The sequence below is a fragment of the Lontra canadensis genome, unplaced genomic scaffold, assembly GCF_010015895.1.
Source record: "Lontra canadensis isolate GAN:19392208 unplaced genomic scaffold, GSC_riverotter_1.0 scaffold1, whole genome shotgun sequence".
NCBI classification, from domain to species: Eukaryota; Metazoa; Chordata; class Mammalia; order Carnivora; family Mustelidae; genus Lontra; species Lontra canadensis.
The window spans coordinates 58,022,434-58,040,781 of record NW_022630995.1 but is presented as its reverse complement, the minus strand read 5'-3'; the positions used below and the strand labels follow the sequence as shown (position 1 = coordinate 58,040,781).

At 36.1% G+C, this 18,348-nt stretch overlaps 1 protein-coding gene across 3 annotated transcripts in view; it reads right to left on the bottom strand.

Annotated features, from left to right (window-relative positions):
• The window catches only part of RAB28 (RAB28, member RAS oncogene family), a 104,084-nt gene that overhangs the window by 73,979 nt on the left and 11,757 nt on the right, over positions 1–18,348 (bottom strand). For all 3 annotated transcript variants that reach the window (XM_032854932.1, XM_032854948.1, XM_032854941.1), the window contains exon 4: positions 8,101–8,230. In XM_032854932.1, the coding sequence (XP_032710823.1) occupies positions 8,101–8,230 (130 nt within the window). The remainder of the gene's footprint in view (positions 1–8,100; positions 8,231–18,348) is intronic.

Here is an 18,348-nt window from a genome sequence, read left to right as displayed (position 1 = left end):
TGGGATGCCTGGGCAGCTCATAAGCGACTGCCTTCCACTTGGGTCAGAATCCGAGGGTCCTGGGATCAAGTCCCACATTGGACTCCTTGCTCAGTGGGGAGCCTGCTTCTCGCTCTGCCTCTGCCTGCCACTCTGCTAGCTTGTGCTCTCTCTCTGACAAATAAATAAATAAAACCTTTTAAAAAATAAATACATAAAAATAAACTCTCTTAAAATTATATGGCAGTAAATATGTTCAATTAAGCAGACTTATTACTAAACATGTTTGGGTCATCATATTTTAGGAATAGAAGGTGCTTATGATTACCAAGTATAATCCCTCATTTTATGCAGGAGGATGATCCTAAGTGATTAAGTAAATTGGCCAAGGTGATGAAATCAGATAAAATGACAGCCCCAGGACAAAAGCTAAAGTTTTCTGATCCCCACTCTAACTCTTCCTTTAAATTGTGGAGCAAATCCACAATTACTGCAGATAAAATTAAAATAAATTAATTATTAAAGAGGTTTAAATTACATTAATGAAAATTTTAAATCTCCTTTCCACAAAGAAATGTTTTTATAGCTATAGATAATTTTAATTTAAATTTTATAAAGCTATATATTTTTATAATTGTAATTTAATAAATTAAAATATTTAATAATTTCTTCTCATTTTTAAAATCAAAGATTTCCTATAAAAGAAAAAAAAAGTAAAGTGGATGACATTTCTTTAACATTTAATAAAGTTTCTCTATCATGAGAAGACAAACAGAAATTTCATAAACAGGGGTAGGGTGGCTCAGTTGGTTAAATGACTGCCTTCGTCTGAGGTCATGATTTCAGGGTCCTGGGATCGAGCCCCACATTGGGCTCCCTGCTCGGCAGGAAGCCTGCTTCTCTCTCTCCCACTGCCCCCTGCTTGTATTCCCTCTCTCACTGTCTCTCTCTGTCAAATAAATACAATCTTAAAAAAATTCTATTAAAAAATTTCATAAGCAGATTGTTATGACAGAAATGCTTACACAATTCCCCCAAGAAAACAAAACAAAATCACAGAAACCTTAATGCTTCTTAGGCTAAGGACGTTATTTTTTTTTTTTTAAGATTTTATTTATTTATTTGACAGAGAGAGAAATCACAAGTAGGCAGAGAGAGAGGGAAGCAGAATCCCTGCTGAGCAGAGAGCCCGATGCAGGGCTCAATCCCAGGACCCTGAGATCATGACCTGAGCCGAAGGCAGAGGCTTTAACCCACTGAGCCACCCAGGTGTGCCAGGCTAAGGACATTATAATACTGTGAAATGGTGTGAAATAGGCTATCTAAAAAAAATTTAAGTATGAAATGACATAACATCACTGCAACAACTGATTTTGATGAGTATTATGAAAAAGCACTCATTTGACATTTTCTTCCCCAGTTAGTATCAGCCCTAACACCAGTCTGAATGCAATCTTATGCATTTAATTTGAGGAAACTACTCCACCAACTGAACTGGAAATACTATCAAAATGTTCTGAAAGTACAGCAGGACTGTGAAGTATCATGTAAAGAAACAGCTTTAAGAGTGTGTGTTAAAATACTCTCTCGGTACACAGACTACTGATGCTGTCAGTATCAGAATCAGATGCTCTCAGCATTTTCCAGGACATAAATGATCATAGCTTTAGTTAACAAATTTACATGCAAACAGAGGAAAAAGAAAAAAAAAATGAAGCAACAGAAACAAAAATATAAAGTCCATCTGAAAAAGACACTTGTATCTGATACTTTAGGATTACTAATCCCAGAACAAAATAGAACCAAAGTATTAAAATAAATGGGCAAGGAGGCAGAATGTTTTAATTCACAATGTATAAACAGAATGAAGTTTTCAAATTCTCAAAAGAGTTTCTGTTCACGCTTTATATAAATTATAAACTCTCTTAAGCAAACTGATAATAATGACTCACTCATTCACTTTGTTATAATATTGTAGATAATAACTTTCATAGAAGTTAATGTGAGTCCTTCAAAATAGGAATCAAAGTAAATGTTACCTACTTCACATTTTCTACTCTGCAGATAAAATAAGAATTTTTGAACACTCAAAAGAGTCACAGGATAAGCAAGCATATTTCTGTAAATTCCATTGAAGTTTTTCAAGCTGAATGTATAACCATTTCTTACACTCCTCTGTCACTAAGAATACAGAACAATCTTTTAAAAACTTTGTGATAATTTTATTGAGGGCATCAGTTAAATTTTCCAACCTGAAATTTACTTGTTTTTCTAATACATTTCCATTGAGTTCAGAGAACACAACTACAGAGTACATTAAAATGTAACCTTTGAACCTGGCAGTGTAAAACATCACTTCCTGGGCAGAGATAGCACTCCAAGAACAATCAATCACTGTTAAGAAGAATATACACTCAACATTGTTAATTAGTGTTGATGCACTCTCCTCTATGCCCTCATCTGTCATGAAGATTGTTTAAAAATCTGAGTTATTAGTCTTTATTTGGGAAAGGATCTGGTTAATATCTTTAAGAGCAGAAATCATTCATCCACCCACTCTATCCCAGAGCGTGATAATTCCTATCCCCAATACAAGTTACTGATAACCACCACCCCTCCACTAACTAAGAAGCTATAAATCAGGGAGAGGGCAGCTTCTATGCAACCCCTGTTAATTTTTGTTTACAATCTATCCAACTGAGAATGTTAGCTAGTCAGGGCAGAAACTAGTTGATGGATCAGATAGTAGGAAAACATAACAGCTTAAACATAGAAAATAACAAAATGACAAACTAAAATGCTGTGTGCTTATAAAACATGGATTGAATTTAAAATTAATCTTTAAAAAATTAATATTCCTGAATGTTCATTTCATTTCAATAGGACTGAAAGAAAAATTAAAGATGCAACTTCAATGCATATGGTTTTTGGAATTAAACGCAAAAATTAAGAAAAAAAAAAGTCAAAAGTGTAGGTTTCTACCACTACATAAAAGTTACATCAGGAAAAAGCAAAATTCTTAATACTTTTATATTTATTTAACCTAAAATCATAATATAAAACCTATGACACTTTATCTCAAACATGATCCAGCATAATATAACTTCAATATATTTCCTAAGAAACTCTGAAGTTGTTCACCAAGGTGGAACTCAGTAGGCCAGTTGGGCTGAAGGTCATTTAACAGATTTCCCTGTATCTACGCATGTATTTTTCCTCATTAAAAAAAATCATTTTCCCTTAATAACACATCCCAGGCCATAAATACTTCAATGAAGGCTTCATGAAAAGGCTTTTATTCATTCATTCAACATTCATTCATTCAGGCACTGTTCTCCGTGATGAGGTCCCTAGGTTTCCTTGAGCTTACATTTTAGTGGGGAAAGAAGATAAGGAACAAACAAGAACATCAGATGTCACTGATGCTCCACAGATAATTGAAACCGAGTGTCTTGAGAAAGGGACTGCATGGCCTGTTTACACTGAGTGGCCACGAAAGGCAACTCTGAGGAGATAACATTTAAGATGAGATCCAAATGATAAAATGGAGCTAGTCAAGCAAAGACCAGAAGTATTTCAAGCAGAAGAAATCCTATAGTACAAATTAACTTAGAATGTTTTAAGTACAGAAAAAAAGACGTGTGCCTTAGCATATAGTGGCAAGAGGCAGGGAGGAGCCAGATCACCTAGTGCTTGGTAAATCTGGATGAGGAGTTTGGAATATGTTTTCTAAGTGTGATGAGAAAGCATTAGAAGAGTCAGAATAACATGATTTGCCATTTGGGAAGTGGACTACAGGAAGGCAAAGCCAGAAGCAGGAGGGACAGTTAGGAAGCTACTGCAGTAGTTCACATGAGAGGTGATGATGGTGTGTTAAGCCATTGCCAAGTCCACCTGTAATAAACCTGGAAGCAGACATAAATAGAAAACCTTGAGACTCCGAGGTGCAGGCTCTGATCAAGTGAGAGAGCAACGCTCTCAAGGCCAGGAAATCAGGTACCAGACCTGGTAAATCTGACTTCCTGAATTGCAGAAATCGTCTTAAATAGCAACAGAATGGTTTCCAGGTGTCTATCAATTGTTTCATTCCACACTGGGCTGCAGACTCCATCAAACTTCAACAGCACTTCAGTAAAGTGCATAGAATAAGTACGTGACTTACCCTCTTTCCTATTTTGGAAGTTACCTATCAAGAATTTATGCTTACCTCGCTAAGGAAAAGCAGGGCCTTTCATGAAGATTTAGACATAATTATATTTATTAATCCCAACAACCAAATAGAGCAAAAGAAAGGCAGTCAATTTTTTAGAAAACTTGAAGGCAGCTAAGCAAAAGAATAAAACTAAGACTTAATTAATTTGGTTAAAATTAAGGTTAACAGGTCCCTATCACCCCTTAAGCACTCTCTTTGTCTAAACCTTTGTGCAAATAAGCGTCTAACTGAATACACATAGCTGGCACTCCAGAATGTTTGCTGAATTGAATTGCTCCACCCATCGCATGGTATGAGAAGTATTGATCTAAAACACAAAACAAAACAAAATAAAAACCCAAGGCATAAGATGATGACAAAGGGATTCTCTAGGAACTTTACATACAAGCCACTTCTGTAAGATATCTGTTTCAGCTCTACTAATTTGTAATGTGATCATTTACATTGAAGCTATAATCAGTTTTTTTTAAAAGGCTATTATGAATGATAATGGTGATGATAACAGTTATTGAGGATTTACAGTATACAGATTACAGACTAAGTGCTTTCCATGTAATATCTCATTTAAACTTTAAACCAACTTTATCAGACAAAAGCTATTATCCTTACCTGCAGATGAGGAAGTTGAGGTATGCAGATACAAAGTAAACTCTGCTATAACACTGCTATTAAATGAAGAAACCGGGCTTGTAAAAGCAAAGTACCCTGAAATTTAAAGCCCTATGATCTTAACCATAACTCAACACAAATTTAAATAGTACAGGGGTCCAGTCAGTTAAGCGTCTGCTTTCAACTCAGGTCATGATCCCATTGTGCTGGGATCGAGCCCCGCAACAGGCTCCCCACTCTTGGGGGGGGGGGGGTCTCCTTCTTCCTCCCCGTTGTGTGCTTGTGCTCTCTCTCTCTCTCTCTGGTAACTAAATAAAATCTTAAAAAAATAAAAAAAAATAAAATCTTAAATAGTACAAAGAAAAAACACTAATGTCTTACAGCCTTTAAGAACAGAATATAGAATAAAATAAATTTGTTTTAAGCATTATACACTGAAATAATTTAGTTGTTACCAATTCTATTTCATAAAAGCAAATCCCTTCCTCTACTGGCTACTTAATTATTCCAGTTACTTTTTATATTTAAACATAATAAAACACAACTTTTAATAAAAGTAAACCCATAACTCATCCTTACCTAAGACTATCCTCAATCCTTAGCCCAAATTTTTGTGAGTTTACTATATTTTAATAAAAGCAAATGATTTTATAACATTATAAACTCTTCCTATAATACAAATTCACACATACACACACATATGTACGCAATCCCTCTCCTCTCCCTCCCTCCTTCCTTCTCTCTCTCCCTCTCTCTCCCTGTATAGAAATTTTCTGTCTATCCTATCTTTCTGCTAAACTTTGGCTAAAAGCTGGCTATTGCTAGAACACCTAGGTGGCTCAGTCAGTTAAGCACTGGACTCATTTCCGCTCAAGTCATGGTCTCATGGGTTGTGGGATCAAGCTCCACATGAGGCTTCTCACTCAGCATGGAGTCTGCTTAGGATTCTCTCTCTTTCCCTCTCCCTCTACCCCTACCCCCCGCCCCCCAGCTCACTCACTCGCTCACATGCACACATGCTCTCTCTTTAAAATAAATAAATAAATCTTTTTAAAAATGAAATAAAAGTTGGCTACTGCTACCAATATTTTCATACATACTTCTTTTCAACATATGCTTTCTATTCTGCAACTTTCTAAGTTGCAAAGAAAAGGACACAATGATGAGTTTTAAAAAGCACGTTTAGTTAGATGACTCTCTATAGATAAGGAACATAATAATCCAGTTTCAGATATCTTCCCATCATGTTTCTTTTGTTTTGCCTTTAATCCATATGTAAAATCTTTGCTTTTTAATATAATTTTGGCCCCCAAACAGAAGGTGAGAACATACTACTATACTAATGTAACATCAACTTGGAAACACAGATTTCAAGATCTTTTATTACATGACCAATATGAAATCAGCCCAGTGACAGTATGCAGTAAATAATATCCAGGAAAATGTTCATCTTATAATCTCTTCATTGAATGTTACATTCAATGTTACATTCAATGTTACATACATTGAATGTTACATGAATGTTACATCTTCTTGTAACATTCTGTGTGACTGCATACTTTATTCTATGATCTCATTCTGAAAAAGAGTATTATAAATACAAGGAAGGGGTTTGAGCTAAGCCAAAAGCTAAAAAAACTCAACTTTTTATGCTATTAAATCTCAAACATAACACTAATATTTTTTTCATAAATTCATATAACTTATATAAATGTTTATTTTTAAAATTTAGGAATGGCATCACCAGAACAGTCCAACAGTCCACCTAGTCTGATAGCCTCTCTTTGACAGTGACTAATGGCTGATGCCTCACAGGACCGCATAAACACATAACATATATAATTATGTACCACTACACCATTTTGTCTTGAAAGAAATGAAAACAAGCCTCAACCCCCAACCCTTTCCTACTCTATACTTTCCTAAAAGGTGATGAGAAACTGCTACTAAAGCACAAATTTAACCATAATACATGCTAGTGCTTCAGTAACATGACAACAAAGAAATGGTCTCCTAAAACGAATAGCTGCACTCAGAAATAGAATCTAAGGTCATCAAAACTTTCTAAGGAAGAATTTCAATGACTTTAAAAGCATCTGATTCATTCAATTAGAACTATTTATGGAACAGAAGAGGAAAATTCAACTAAAGCTTTAAAAAACTCTATCTTTTACTCAAGACACCCATTTCATGATATATAATACTATTTTCTAAAAAAGTATTATAAAATTTGTATTTTTAACTCTTCAGAGAAATGGTATCCACACCTGTTTTATAATGATTTTAAAGTAAGGCTTGGATTTATTAAATGTTCATCTAAGTGTGCAAAAGCACATAATGAAGAAATCTTGGTTTAGTCCTTCAGGAAGTACTATTTCCTAAATAATTACACACACAAAAATGCACTACACTTTTAAAGACCTTTGGAGAAGACAATTCTCCTGGTAGTATACTTGGGTATTGGTTTAACAATGCTTGTAGTCAGGAAACTGTTCCTGACCTAAATCCTCCATGGTATAATTTAAATTCATTTTCTCTTTTTCTGACCTCAAATAGTTATAGAAGATTAGGTTGTATCATAATATTTTATATTTAAAAACCCTTATTAATGTCTATTTTTCCAGGTAACTACACTGTAGGACTATGAACCAACTAACAGTCCTATACTAAATTCAGTCTTATAATTTTATATGCTATATATCATAGCCCAAGAGACAGATCTCAAAAATTACTTATCCACCATTTTTAGCAAGCACTACTCATCTCTCAATACAATCTTTCCTTAATAAAAAAAAAAAAAATCTGTATTTTAGAACAAACCCCAAAAATTTAAAAAGGGAAGTTTATGAGAGATGGGAACAAGAAATAATGCATACAAAATTCTACCCAAACACTGCTTTCTTTCCTAGAAAAGGGGACCATTTAATGAAATCTATCTCTCAAAATCTCTGGGGCAGAGCTGAAGCTGCAGTGCAGTATCATAAAATCTGCAGCTGTGTTACTGTTCTTAATAGTCCATGCTGCTTCCTCAGTCCACAGGAAGCCAAAACACACATGGTCAGAACAGAACTTACCTGAACAGGCACTGGCCAAAGCAGCAGAGCAGTTATGACAAATCAAGCAAGCATCAAAACTCTTACTGAAAAGACTATATACATCTTTAAAAATGTTCTCAACTAATGTGCTTACTCCAGGAAAGCTGCATCTTTGATGTTTCTAAACATTAACATTTTGGTAGGAAAAAAGACTATGGGATAGGCAAATAAACTACTATACATAAATAAGCATTAATAACTTACTTTTATTGCCCACCAAGGCAACCAGTGGCTGAGTTTCTGACTCCTCGCTCACTTTCTTCACCACAGAATACCAATCTTCTAAATTCTCAAAGCTTTGATAATTTGTAATATCATATACCAAGAGGATTCCCTGTCACAAAAGAGTTACAGAATCTTTGTAAGATACCTGGCACATGCATGGCAAGTTACAATGAATATAAGAAAACCATATCATAGAGGTGAAAAAGCTGCAAGGTCCAAATCCTGCCTGTAACTTTCATGAGGTCGAACATGTAAGCCTTTCAATAAATAGCCATCTGCTGCTGCTCTTTTTAAATATTTTCAAAAATGGAGAGTCCATGACATCCCTTGATAGTCAATTTTAGTGTTTAACACAATTTTCTTTAAATGAAATAAGTCGATTTCCTCTTTTGGTCCTCTGTGCATTTGGAGAACAACATGAGAGTATCCTCCTCATAATAACCCTTCATGTACTTGAAGATAGTTAAGTAACTCCTTTACCGTCTCCTTTCCAGAACAAACAAATTCAATTCCTTAAACTTGCCTCAAAGGACCTATTTTCTATCCCTTTAATCATAGTTGTTGGGTTCTTCCCAGGACACACTACGTACAGTTTTTTGACATCCTCTTTAAAATGAGCAATGTAAAACTGGACATGATACTGTAATAAGAGCCTGAACAAAGCCAAATATAACAGAGGGATTGCTTCCTGCCTCTTATATATCATATTCCTTTTAATATATCCCATTATTTTGTGTGGGAAGGAGAAGAAGTATGTACACACACAAAAATAACAGTGCCACATTCTTGATTCTCATCCAGTTTGTGGTCAAACACTTAATACAAAGCTCTGCATACAGTATAAGTCTGGACCCTAACAGCATTTATGTCTCCTTCTTCTTAGGTTGTAATCATAAATTTTTACTACATTTTTGTACCTACTATATATCTAGACATATATTTAGATCTTTTCATTAGTCCTTTCAACAATTGTGCAATGCTGGTATTCTTATTCTCATTTTACTAATAAACAGAGGTTACAATAACCAAGGTCATACAGCTAGGTAAGTCATGAAGCCAGATATGAATCAAGAGCTGAAAGAATATGAAGTTCACTCATTCATTCTATAAGCACTTGTCTACCAACTATATGCCAAGCATTGTGCTGGGTCCTAGGGGTATAAATTCCAAACCTCGAGAGACTCAGCAAGGCCAGGCACATAAACAGACAAGAACAGAACATGAAAGTGATGGCCAGTGATGGCCAGGGATGGCCAGTGATATGCTGGTAAAGGTTAATCAACTGGCTATGGTCATGGAAGGGGGTAGGGAACTACAGAGTGTGATTTGTAGCATTTGCCTATTTCTGTGGTATAAATACTCCCCTAGGGCCATTTTCAAGCTACTGATGTCACTTCACTGAAGAGAGCTGGGTAGGACACCACCATACTGCATCTGCACCATAGTTACACTAGACATAAATAATTTCAAGAACAAAGATAATAACAAAAATATATGTTAAAATAACATGCATCTGAGCATATATCTTTGTTTTCAGTATAATTTATATCTTTCTGTATAATTTTTAATCATGAATGTATTCAACAACTGGCTCACAAAAATTCCCAAAAATTTAACAACTGACTTTCCCAAGCCAGTTTCAGCACACTACTCTCATAACTTTCTAGCACCATGCTCTTTTATTAAATTACAGTGGCTCCAAAGTCACTTAGCTTCTCTGGGTCTCGGGTTTGTTTGCCTCTAAAATTAGATCATTGAGGGGCGCCTGGGTGGCTCAGTGGTTTTAAGCCTCTGCCTTCAGCTCAGGTCATGATCCCAGAGTCCTGGGATCGAGCCCCGCATCGGGCTCTCTGCTCAGCAGGGAGCTTGCTTCCCTTCCTCTCTCTCTGCCTGCCTCTCTGCCTACTTGTGATCTCTGTCAAGTAAATAATAAAATCTTTTAAAAATAAATAAATAAATAAATAAATAAATAAAATTAGATCATTGAAAGTTAAATGGTCTCTAAGATCCCTTCCAGTGTAAATATTCTATAATTTTTATGCAAAATCATTTGTCTGATTCATTTTGATAACTTAGACACCTATTTCTGTCTTCCCAATGCTTTCAAATAACGTCCAACACAGAATTATTTGAAATAATCAGCATAAGTCCACTTTTCTTTTTTTTTTTTTTAAACATATAATGTATTATTTGCCCCAGGATTACAGGTCTGTGAATCATCAGGCTTTCACATTTCACAGCACTCACCATAGCACATACCCTCCCCAATGTCTATAACCAGCCACCCTATCCCTTCCCCCACAAACCCTGTCTGGTTCCTAAGATTCAGAGTCTCTTATGGTTTGTCTCCCTCCCCAGGCCCATCTTGTTTCATTTTTTCCCTCCCTTCACCCAGGACCCCCTGCCCTGCAATTTTCTTATTAATAACATCCCAGGGGCTCCTGGGTAGCTCCATCAATTGGGCATCTGGCTTTTGGTTTTGGTTCAGGTCATGATCTCCAGATCATGAGATCATGCCCCAGGGTTGGGCTACACGTTCAGTGGAATCTGCTTGGGATTCCCTCCCTCTCTGCCTCTCCTCTCAAATAAATTAATAAGTAAGTAAAAGTAAGTAAGTAAGTAAGTAAGTAAATAAATAAATAAATAAATAAATAAAATCTTTAAAAAAGAAAAGAAAAATGCCCCAGAACTGGCCTTTGAAGAAAACTAATCTTCAATCTACTGTCTCCACCTCCAGTTGACTTGAATGATACAATATATTGTGTTAAAAGAGCTCTGTCCTGAAAGTCATATTGCTGTTGGACTACAGTCTTGGCCCTACCATCTACTGATCTTGGGCAATGCTTTAGTCATCCACCTCTAAAATACTTAACATGTCTACATGATTATGTAAAGTAATAAAAATAGACTTACTTAAAAACTAACTTTAAAGTTAAAAACTAACGGGGTACCTGGGTGGCTCAGTGGGTTAAAGCCTCTGCCTTCAGCTCAGGTCATGATCCCAGGGTCCTGGGATCAAGCCCCACATCAGGCTCTCAGAGAGCCTGCTTCCCCTCCTTCTCTCTCTGCCTGCCTCTCTGCCTGCTTGTGATCTCTGTCTGTCAAATAAATAAATAGAATCTTTAATAAAAATAAATAAATAGATAGATAAATAAAGCTAAAAACTAACTTAAAAAATTTTTTTAAATTACATAATGCCTGGGAATTTTTTATTATTCTGAGCGAATAAGAATCACATTTTCAAGGCAACTTTGAGGTAGTTTTTATACTCATAGATTGAGCCACCAACCTGTGATGTCTCTTAAACCTTTAGATTTTTGGAACTCTTCAAATCAATAAACGAAAATCTTCATCTTAACATGGATCAATATGTGAATGTGACAGAATATACGAATAAAACATGGCCATCTTCTCTTTGTGATCAATACCAAAGACCAAAGCTATAGAATAAAAATTAAGTACTACTGAGGCGTCTGGGTGGCTCAATCAATTTAGTCTCCAACTCTTTTATTTATTTATATATTTGAGATAGAGCGAGAGTGAGACAGAGAGAGCGCACAAGCACAGGGAGCAGCAGGCAGAGAGAGAAGCAGGCTCTCCACTGAGCAGGGAGCCTGATGTGGGACTCCATTCCAGGACACCAGGATCAGAACCTGAGCTGAAGGCAGACGTTTAACCGACTGAGCCACCCAGGCATCCCAAGCCTCCAACTCTTGATTTCAGCTCAGGTCTCCATATCAGGGTCATGAGTTTGAGTCCCACACTGGGTTCCACGCTGGGCATGGAGCCCACTGCATCAAAAACTAATAATGTATTTTATGGTGACTAACATAACACAATAAAAATTAAAAAAAAAAAAAAATGGGGGGCGCCTGGGTGGCTCAGTGGGTTAAAGCCTCTGCCTTCAGCTCAGGTCGTGATCCCAGGGTGCTGGGATCGAGCCCCGCATCCGGCTGTCTGCTCTGCAGGGAGCCTGCTTCCCTTCCTCTCTCTCTGCCTGCCTCTCTGCCTACTTGTGATCTCTGTCAGTCAAATGAATAAATAAAATCTTAAAAAAAAAAAAATGGGGGCACCTGGGTGCCTCACTCAGTTAACTGTTGGCCTTCGGCTTAGGTCACTGTCCCAGGGTCCTCGGATTGAGGCCCACATCAGGCCCCCTGAGAGTCTGCTTCTCCTTCTCCCTCTCCCTCAGCCCCTCCCCCCACTCATGGTTATGCGCTCTCTAATAAATAAATACGATCTTTTCTAAAAATTTAAATTAGATACTATAGGAATTGGTAAACTATGGTCCCCAGGTCAATTCAGCTCAAAGCCCATATTTGTAAATAAATTTTCACTGAAATACAGTCATACTTATTTAAGTATTATCAATGGCAGCTTTTGTACTATAACTGCAGAACTGGGTAGCTACAACAGAGACAAAATGGCCTGTGAAACCTAAAATATTTTCTATCTGGTTCTCTAAGGAGAAGTTTGCCAATTCCTGATCTAGATCAGTGTGTCCAATATTTTTAAGAGAGCAATACCTATGAATCTTCCAGAACTCATAAGAAAGGCAGAAGGATAAATGCCTTTCATTAATCTAGCTATCCATCAACCAAAACATCTGTTCATAAATCCCATTCTCAATAACACTTAATGTAAAAAACTGTGATTCCATCTTTGCTCCTAACATGACAATCCTTCACCAGTTCTGACCTACACCAATGTGGTCAAAATCTGAAAAGGGAAAATGAGAAAACAGAAAAGACACTAAAACACAGAAGTGTTCTAGAATTTTCAGTTTCAACTCTGACCTGTAAAAAAGCCTGAAAGTCATCATGTCTGTCCTTATAGTAAGAAAAAAATCTAAACAAACTAAAAATCAATGACTTCTCTTTGACAAAACAGAGAACTGAGTTTGCACCCTGAAATCTGGGAGACAGGTGAATTGAAAGAGTCACAGCCAAAATATGTTTACCTGAACAGAAGCCACTATAGCCAGTAAAGGGTGGGAACACTTAAATGATAATTTCAATAAACTGCTGGAGGCTGCATATGATCCACTTTGAGAATGAAAAACTCCAGGTGACACAGTATGGGAGTACTCTTACACTTTCACAGATTTTACCTCCAGAAATCCTATCAGATCCTTATGGTAAAGCATCAAGGAATATCCCCCACATGGTCCTGACATGATAAGAGACAAATTAACCATTGTAACATACCCCCAGAGTATTATCCACAAAAAAGGGGGGGGGGGGCATACTGTCTAGGAAAAAATGCTTAACCAGTGTCTTACATCACCTAGAGGAAAGACAGTTCCCATCTCCAGCCCCCTCTAGCCATCCTCTCTCACCTGAGTAGGAAGAGCTAATAAACACATGTGAAGGTCACAGCCCGGGGACACAAGGCCAATATAAGACTGTGACTTAATCAAAGCGTATAGAATGCTTCCCTGCCTCCATACTTTACCACAACACCAACAGGGTTCCAGCCTAATAGCAGTATATTACATTTGAAAGAGCTGCAAAACACAAACCTCAACTGAGGAAGAGTTTTTTGAGGTGCCCAAAAAGGGAGAAAAAAACAAGAACACTAGAGGAATTGGATGTCTCCAGTACCTAGAGCCTCAGCAAACATTAAACACAGACCAACTCCTAGCTAATTAGCATAAAACCTCACACTAAAGCCCTATTTACCTGAGTTCTTATTACTCTATACATCATAGCTTGCCTTAAAAAAAAAAAAAAAAAAATGGGATGACTGGGTGGCTCAGTCGGTTACGGGTCTACCTTCGGCTCAGGTCATGATCCCAGGGTCCCGGGATCGAGTCCTGCACATCAGGCTCCTTGCTCAGTGGGGAGTCTACTTCTCCCTCTGCCTCTGCCTGCCACTCTGCCTGCTTGTGTTCTCTGTGTCAAATAAATAAATAAAATATTTTAAAAATTAAAAATAAATAAAAATAAATGAGAAGGCAGTTTGAAGGAAAAAGTAAACCTTAGAACCAGACTCAAATATGATATGGATTTTGGAATGATCAGATCAGGACTTTAAAACAAATAATGATAAATATTTTTAAAAAGGTTCCAATGGAAAAGGTAAACAACATACAAGAACTAAGCGAAATAAGTCAATCAGAGAAAGACAATTATCATATGATCTCTCTGATATGAGGAAGAAAGAAAGAGTATTAGAAAAGGAGTAAGTAAAAGTAAAATAAAAGCATTTATTTTTCTTATTCTTACATGATCTAAAATACAAAATGTTTAATAATAGTAACAATGTATAATGATTATAGCATATGGGTAAAGTGAAATGAATGAGAGCCATGTCATAGGGGATGAGGGGATGGATTAAGAATAATGCTTTTATGAAGTATCTGAACTATACATGCAAAGCAATACAGTGCTATGTGAAGGTGGACTTAAACTAGTTAAAAATATATATTGAAAACTCCAGGGCAACTGCTTAAAAAAATGTATTTACATATAACTGAAAGATTAAGAGAAGAGTTAAAATGCTCAAATAAAACAATAAAAGCAAGAAAGGTTTAAAAGAAAACAAAAGACTAGCACAAGAAATAGAAAACAAATATGACAGAAATTAACCAAACTGTATCAATAATCACTTTAAATGTGAATAGTCTAAATATACCAATTAAAGGACAGATTATCAGAGGGGATGGAAAAACCAAGATTCAACTATACATTGCCTACAGAAAATTCACTTTAAATATAAAAATACAAATTAAAGTAAAGGGATAGAGAAATACCATGCTAACACTAATGAAAACAAAACTGGAGTATTCATATTCATTTCAGACAAAGCAGACTTTGGAATAAGGAAAGGCATTAGGTATAAAATGATAAAGGGATCAATTCTCAAAGAAGACATAACAATCCTTAATGTGTATACACCTAACAACAGAGTATCAAAATATGTAATGCCAAAACTGACAGAACTGTAAATCCACAGACCCACTAGTACTGCAGGAGACCTGAACGCCCCTTTTTCACTGACTGATACATTAAGCAGCTGACAAGCAGTAACTCACATGAAACATTCACCAAGACAGACTACATTATGGGCCTTAAAATATACTTTAACCAATTTATAAGAATAGAAATCATACCAACTATGTTCTTAGACTACACAGGAATTAAACCAGAAATCAATAATAGAAAGACAGCTGGAAAAACTCAAAATATTTGGTGATTAAACAAGATGCTTTTAAATAACACATGGGTCAAAAAAGAAGTCTCAAGAGAAGTTTTAAAATAAATTAATAAAAACACAGCCTATCAAAACTTGTGGGATATAGCAAAAACAGTGCTCAGAGGAAAATATATAGCATTGAATGCATATATTAGAAAAGAAGAAACATCAATGATCTAAGCTTCTACTTGAGGAAACTGAGGAAGAAGAGCAATTTAGGCTTAATGAAAGCAGAATAAAAAAAAAAATCATAAAAACTAGAGGAGAGGGGCACCTGGGTGGCTCAGTGGATTAAAGCCTCTGCCTTCGGCTCAGGTCATGGTCTCAGTGTCCTAGGATCGAGCCCCACATCGGGTTCTCAGCTCAGCGGGGAGCCTGCTTCCCCCTCTCCCTCTCTGTCTGCCTTTCTGCCTACTTGTGATCTCTGTCAAATAAACAAATTAAAAAAAAAAAATCTAGAGCAGAGATCAGTGAAATTTAAAAGAAGACAATAATAGAGAAGATCAACAAAACCAAAAGCTGGTAAACCTCCAGCCAGATTAACCAAAAAAGAGAGAGAAGGGAAGAGAAAATTCAAATTAATGAGGGGATATCACTATTACTCCCACAGACATTATAAGAATAGTAAGGGAGTAATATAAACAACTCTATGGCCAAAAGGTTGATCACAGAGATGAAAGGCACTTCTTTGAAAGACACAACTGACCAAAACTCATACAAGCAGCCACTGACTAACGCCAACGCCTCTACCCACCAGCTTCAGCACACACCAAAGTCATATGTCTAAGTACTCACCTTTTCAGGAGCCTATAACACAAGCACCATCAAAGCCCTGATTCTCTCACCACATCCATCAATCCGGACCTCTTCTGACTGCTTCCAGAAAACTATCAGAATCTTCTCAGCCACAAGAAAGTATAAATCTCTCAGAAATGCAACACAACTTGGCAACAACTGAAGCAATCTACCAGAAACTGCTACAAGTATTTTTCTTGGCAACCCTAAGGCCATTGAAACCCATCTCCATGTCTCACGTTCCTGATGCACTTTTATCACCTACCTACCTTCCATTCATCTTTCTCCTGTATCTCTTCCCTACACTGTTCTGTGCTTGCATTCCCTGATTTACCCTCAAACTGCTCCTCTTCATCCCAAATCTTTTTGCTATGTGACTTTTGGAAATCCTTCTATATCTTCAAATTCTTCAACAAAAATTCCCTATATTTTCTATGCCTTAACTTCACTTTTTCTGCCTGCAATTACTAGAAGACACTATCACCCCTTCTCTTTATAAACCACATAAGACTTTGAGTAAACCATAAGACTTATAAGACATAAATCATAAGACTTTGAGTAAATATTACATAAAGTTTCTTCATACAGCATTTTGTTTTCATCTATTTTCACTTATCACCATATCTAATGAACATGATGAACCATTAACCATATAGATAGCATTTTCAAAGGAATACTGAACTTTCAAAGACAATAACTTATCTAAATACTGTAAGTTATTCCACAGATTTAGTTCAGAAATTTAACAGGCACAATACACACACAATTTAACCTTCCACAAAATGAAAGCTTCCCAGTTTCCGTAATACAGGTGTTTTTTTCCTCCCTGATTTGTACAACAAATAATCTACTTTAGCTTTTAATTATATGTGGAAATGTGTTAAAACATATAGATTGTACCACAGTACTTACAAGATAGGCTTTGCTCCGTAAGTATAACCTATAAGAAGAAACACTAATGCAAGAGAGGTCTGTATAATCAGTTATAAGATGGCAAATGTCCAAGTAAGAAATGCACAGTAAAAGACAGCTGGTGTCAGAGAGTCCAGCTTTGCGATGCGCTCTCTCCCCATCATGTGGGCATCATGTGGGCAACCAAATCCTTTTGTTGGTGGTTAACAGGCTGGCTCATCTGTGTGGGGCACTGGCACATAATAGTAGTTATGTTCTGCCTCACAAATGACTACACTTCATTGAGTTTATGCTCAGTAAGGCAGTGTTTGCAAACCACTTAGATTCCAGGACGGAAAGAGCTACAAAAATGAAACACCCAGTCCTTCTCTGAGGTTTGTTATTAGCCTCTGTTAGCCACAGGTTACAGGGCACTAAACACTATGTACTCTGTGTTTGCTTGTAACCAGTATGAAAAATAGCCTATAACATCTTTCTGAGGACTCCTAGAAAATTTTAAGTTAATTTAAAATCTGGGAATTTAACTGGGAAATACTTCGATTCTTAGAACTAGTTCTTGTCAAAATACCTCACTAATTCTTTCTTGAGTGTCAATCCAATTTTGATTCAACTAACACTATTCAATAGATGATTGCTCAAGTTTAATGCTACTGGGGGTAAAATGTAAACAAGGTAAAACAGTTCTACTTGAATCTAAGTTCATTCCCAGCCTACCAATAAGCTTCTTGATGTTCAGAAATGCTTTAAGAAAAATAGATTCACTAGCTTAATAGCCCAGATATGTATAAGATAATTCTTTCTATATACAATACATAAGTTAGAGAACCTAAACCACAATCCTAAATAATACATTAAACTGATGTCCTCAAAACAGCCTGACAAAACATCATTTCTGAGCAATTTCTATCCTGTAACATTTATACCAAAATGCAAAGTATTCATGAGATGAGCGATATAAGCATCTATAAGAACTCTAGAAACAGTATAGATATACTTTGAAGAATAATTATATGACTATATAAAATTATTAAAAATCTTAAAATGCTATTGGAACGTTTTTGAAAGCAATGTTTCTGAAAAGTAACATTCCCCTCAGTTTTTGGTAGTGAATTGTCCTCAGAGCTTCTCTGGCCTAGATAAAAAATTTACATATACTTAGAAAAATGTACTTCATGTATTTTGTTTGTATAACCTAATTTAGAATCTCTGGAAAGCAGAGAAAATTAAGAATATTTTCATTAGTTTATGATAATTCATTTTGATTATTTTAGAATTCATAGTTTCCTGGCACAATTTGATGAAAATGTTCATGAACTTCTCAGA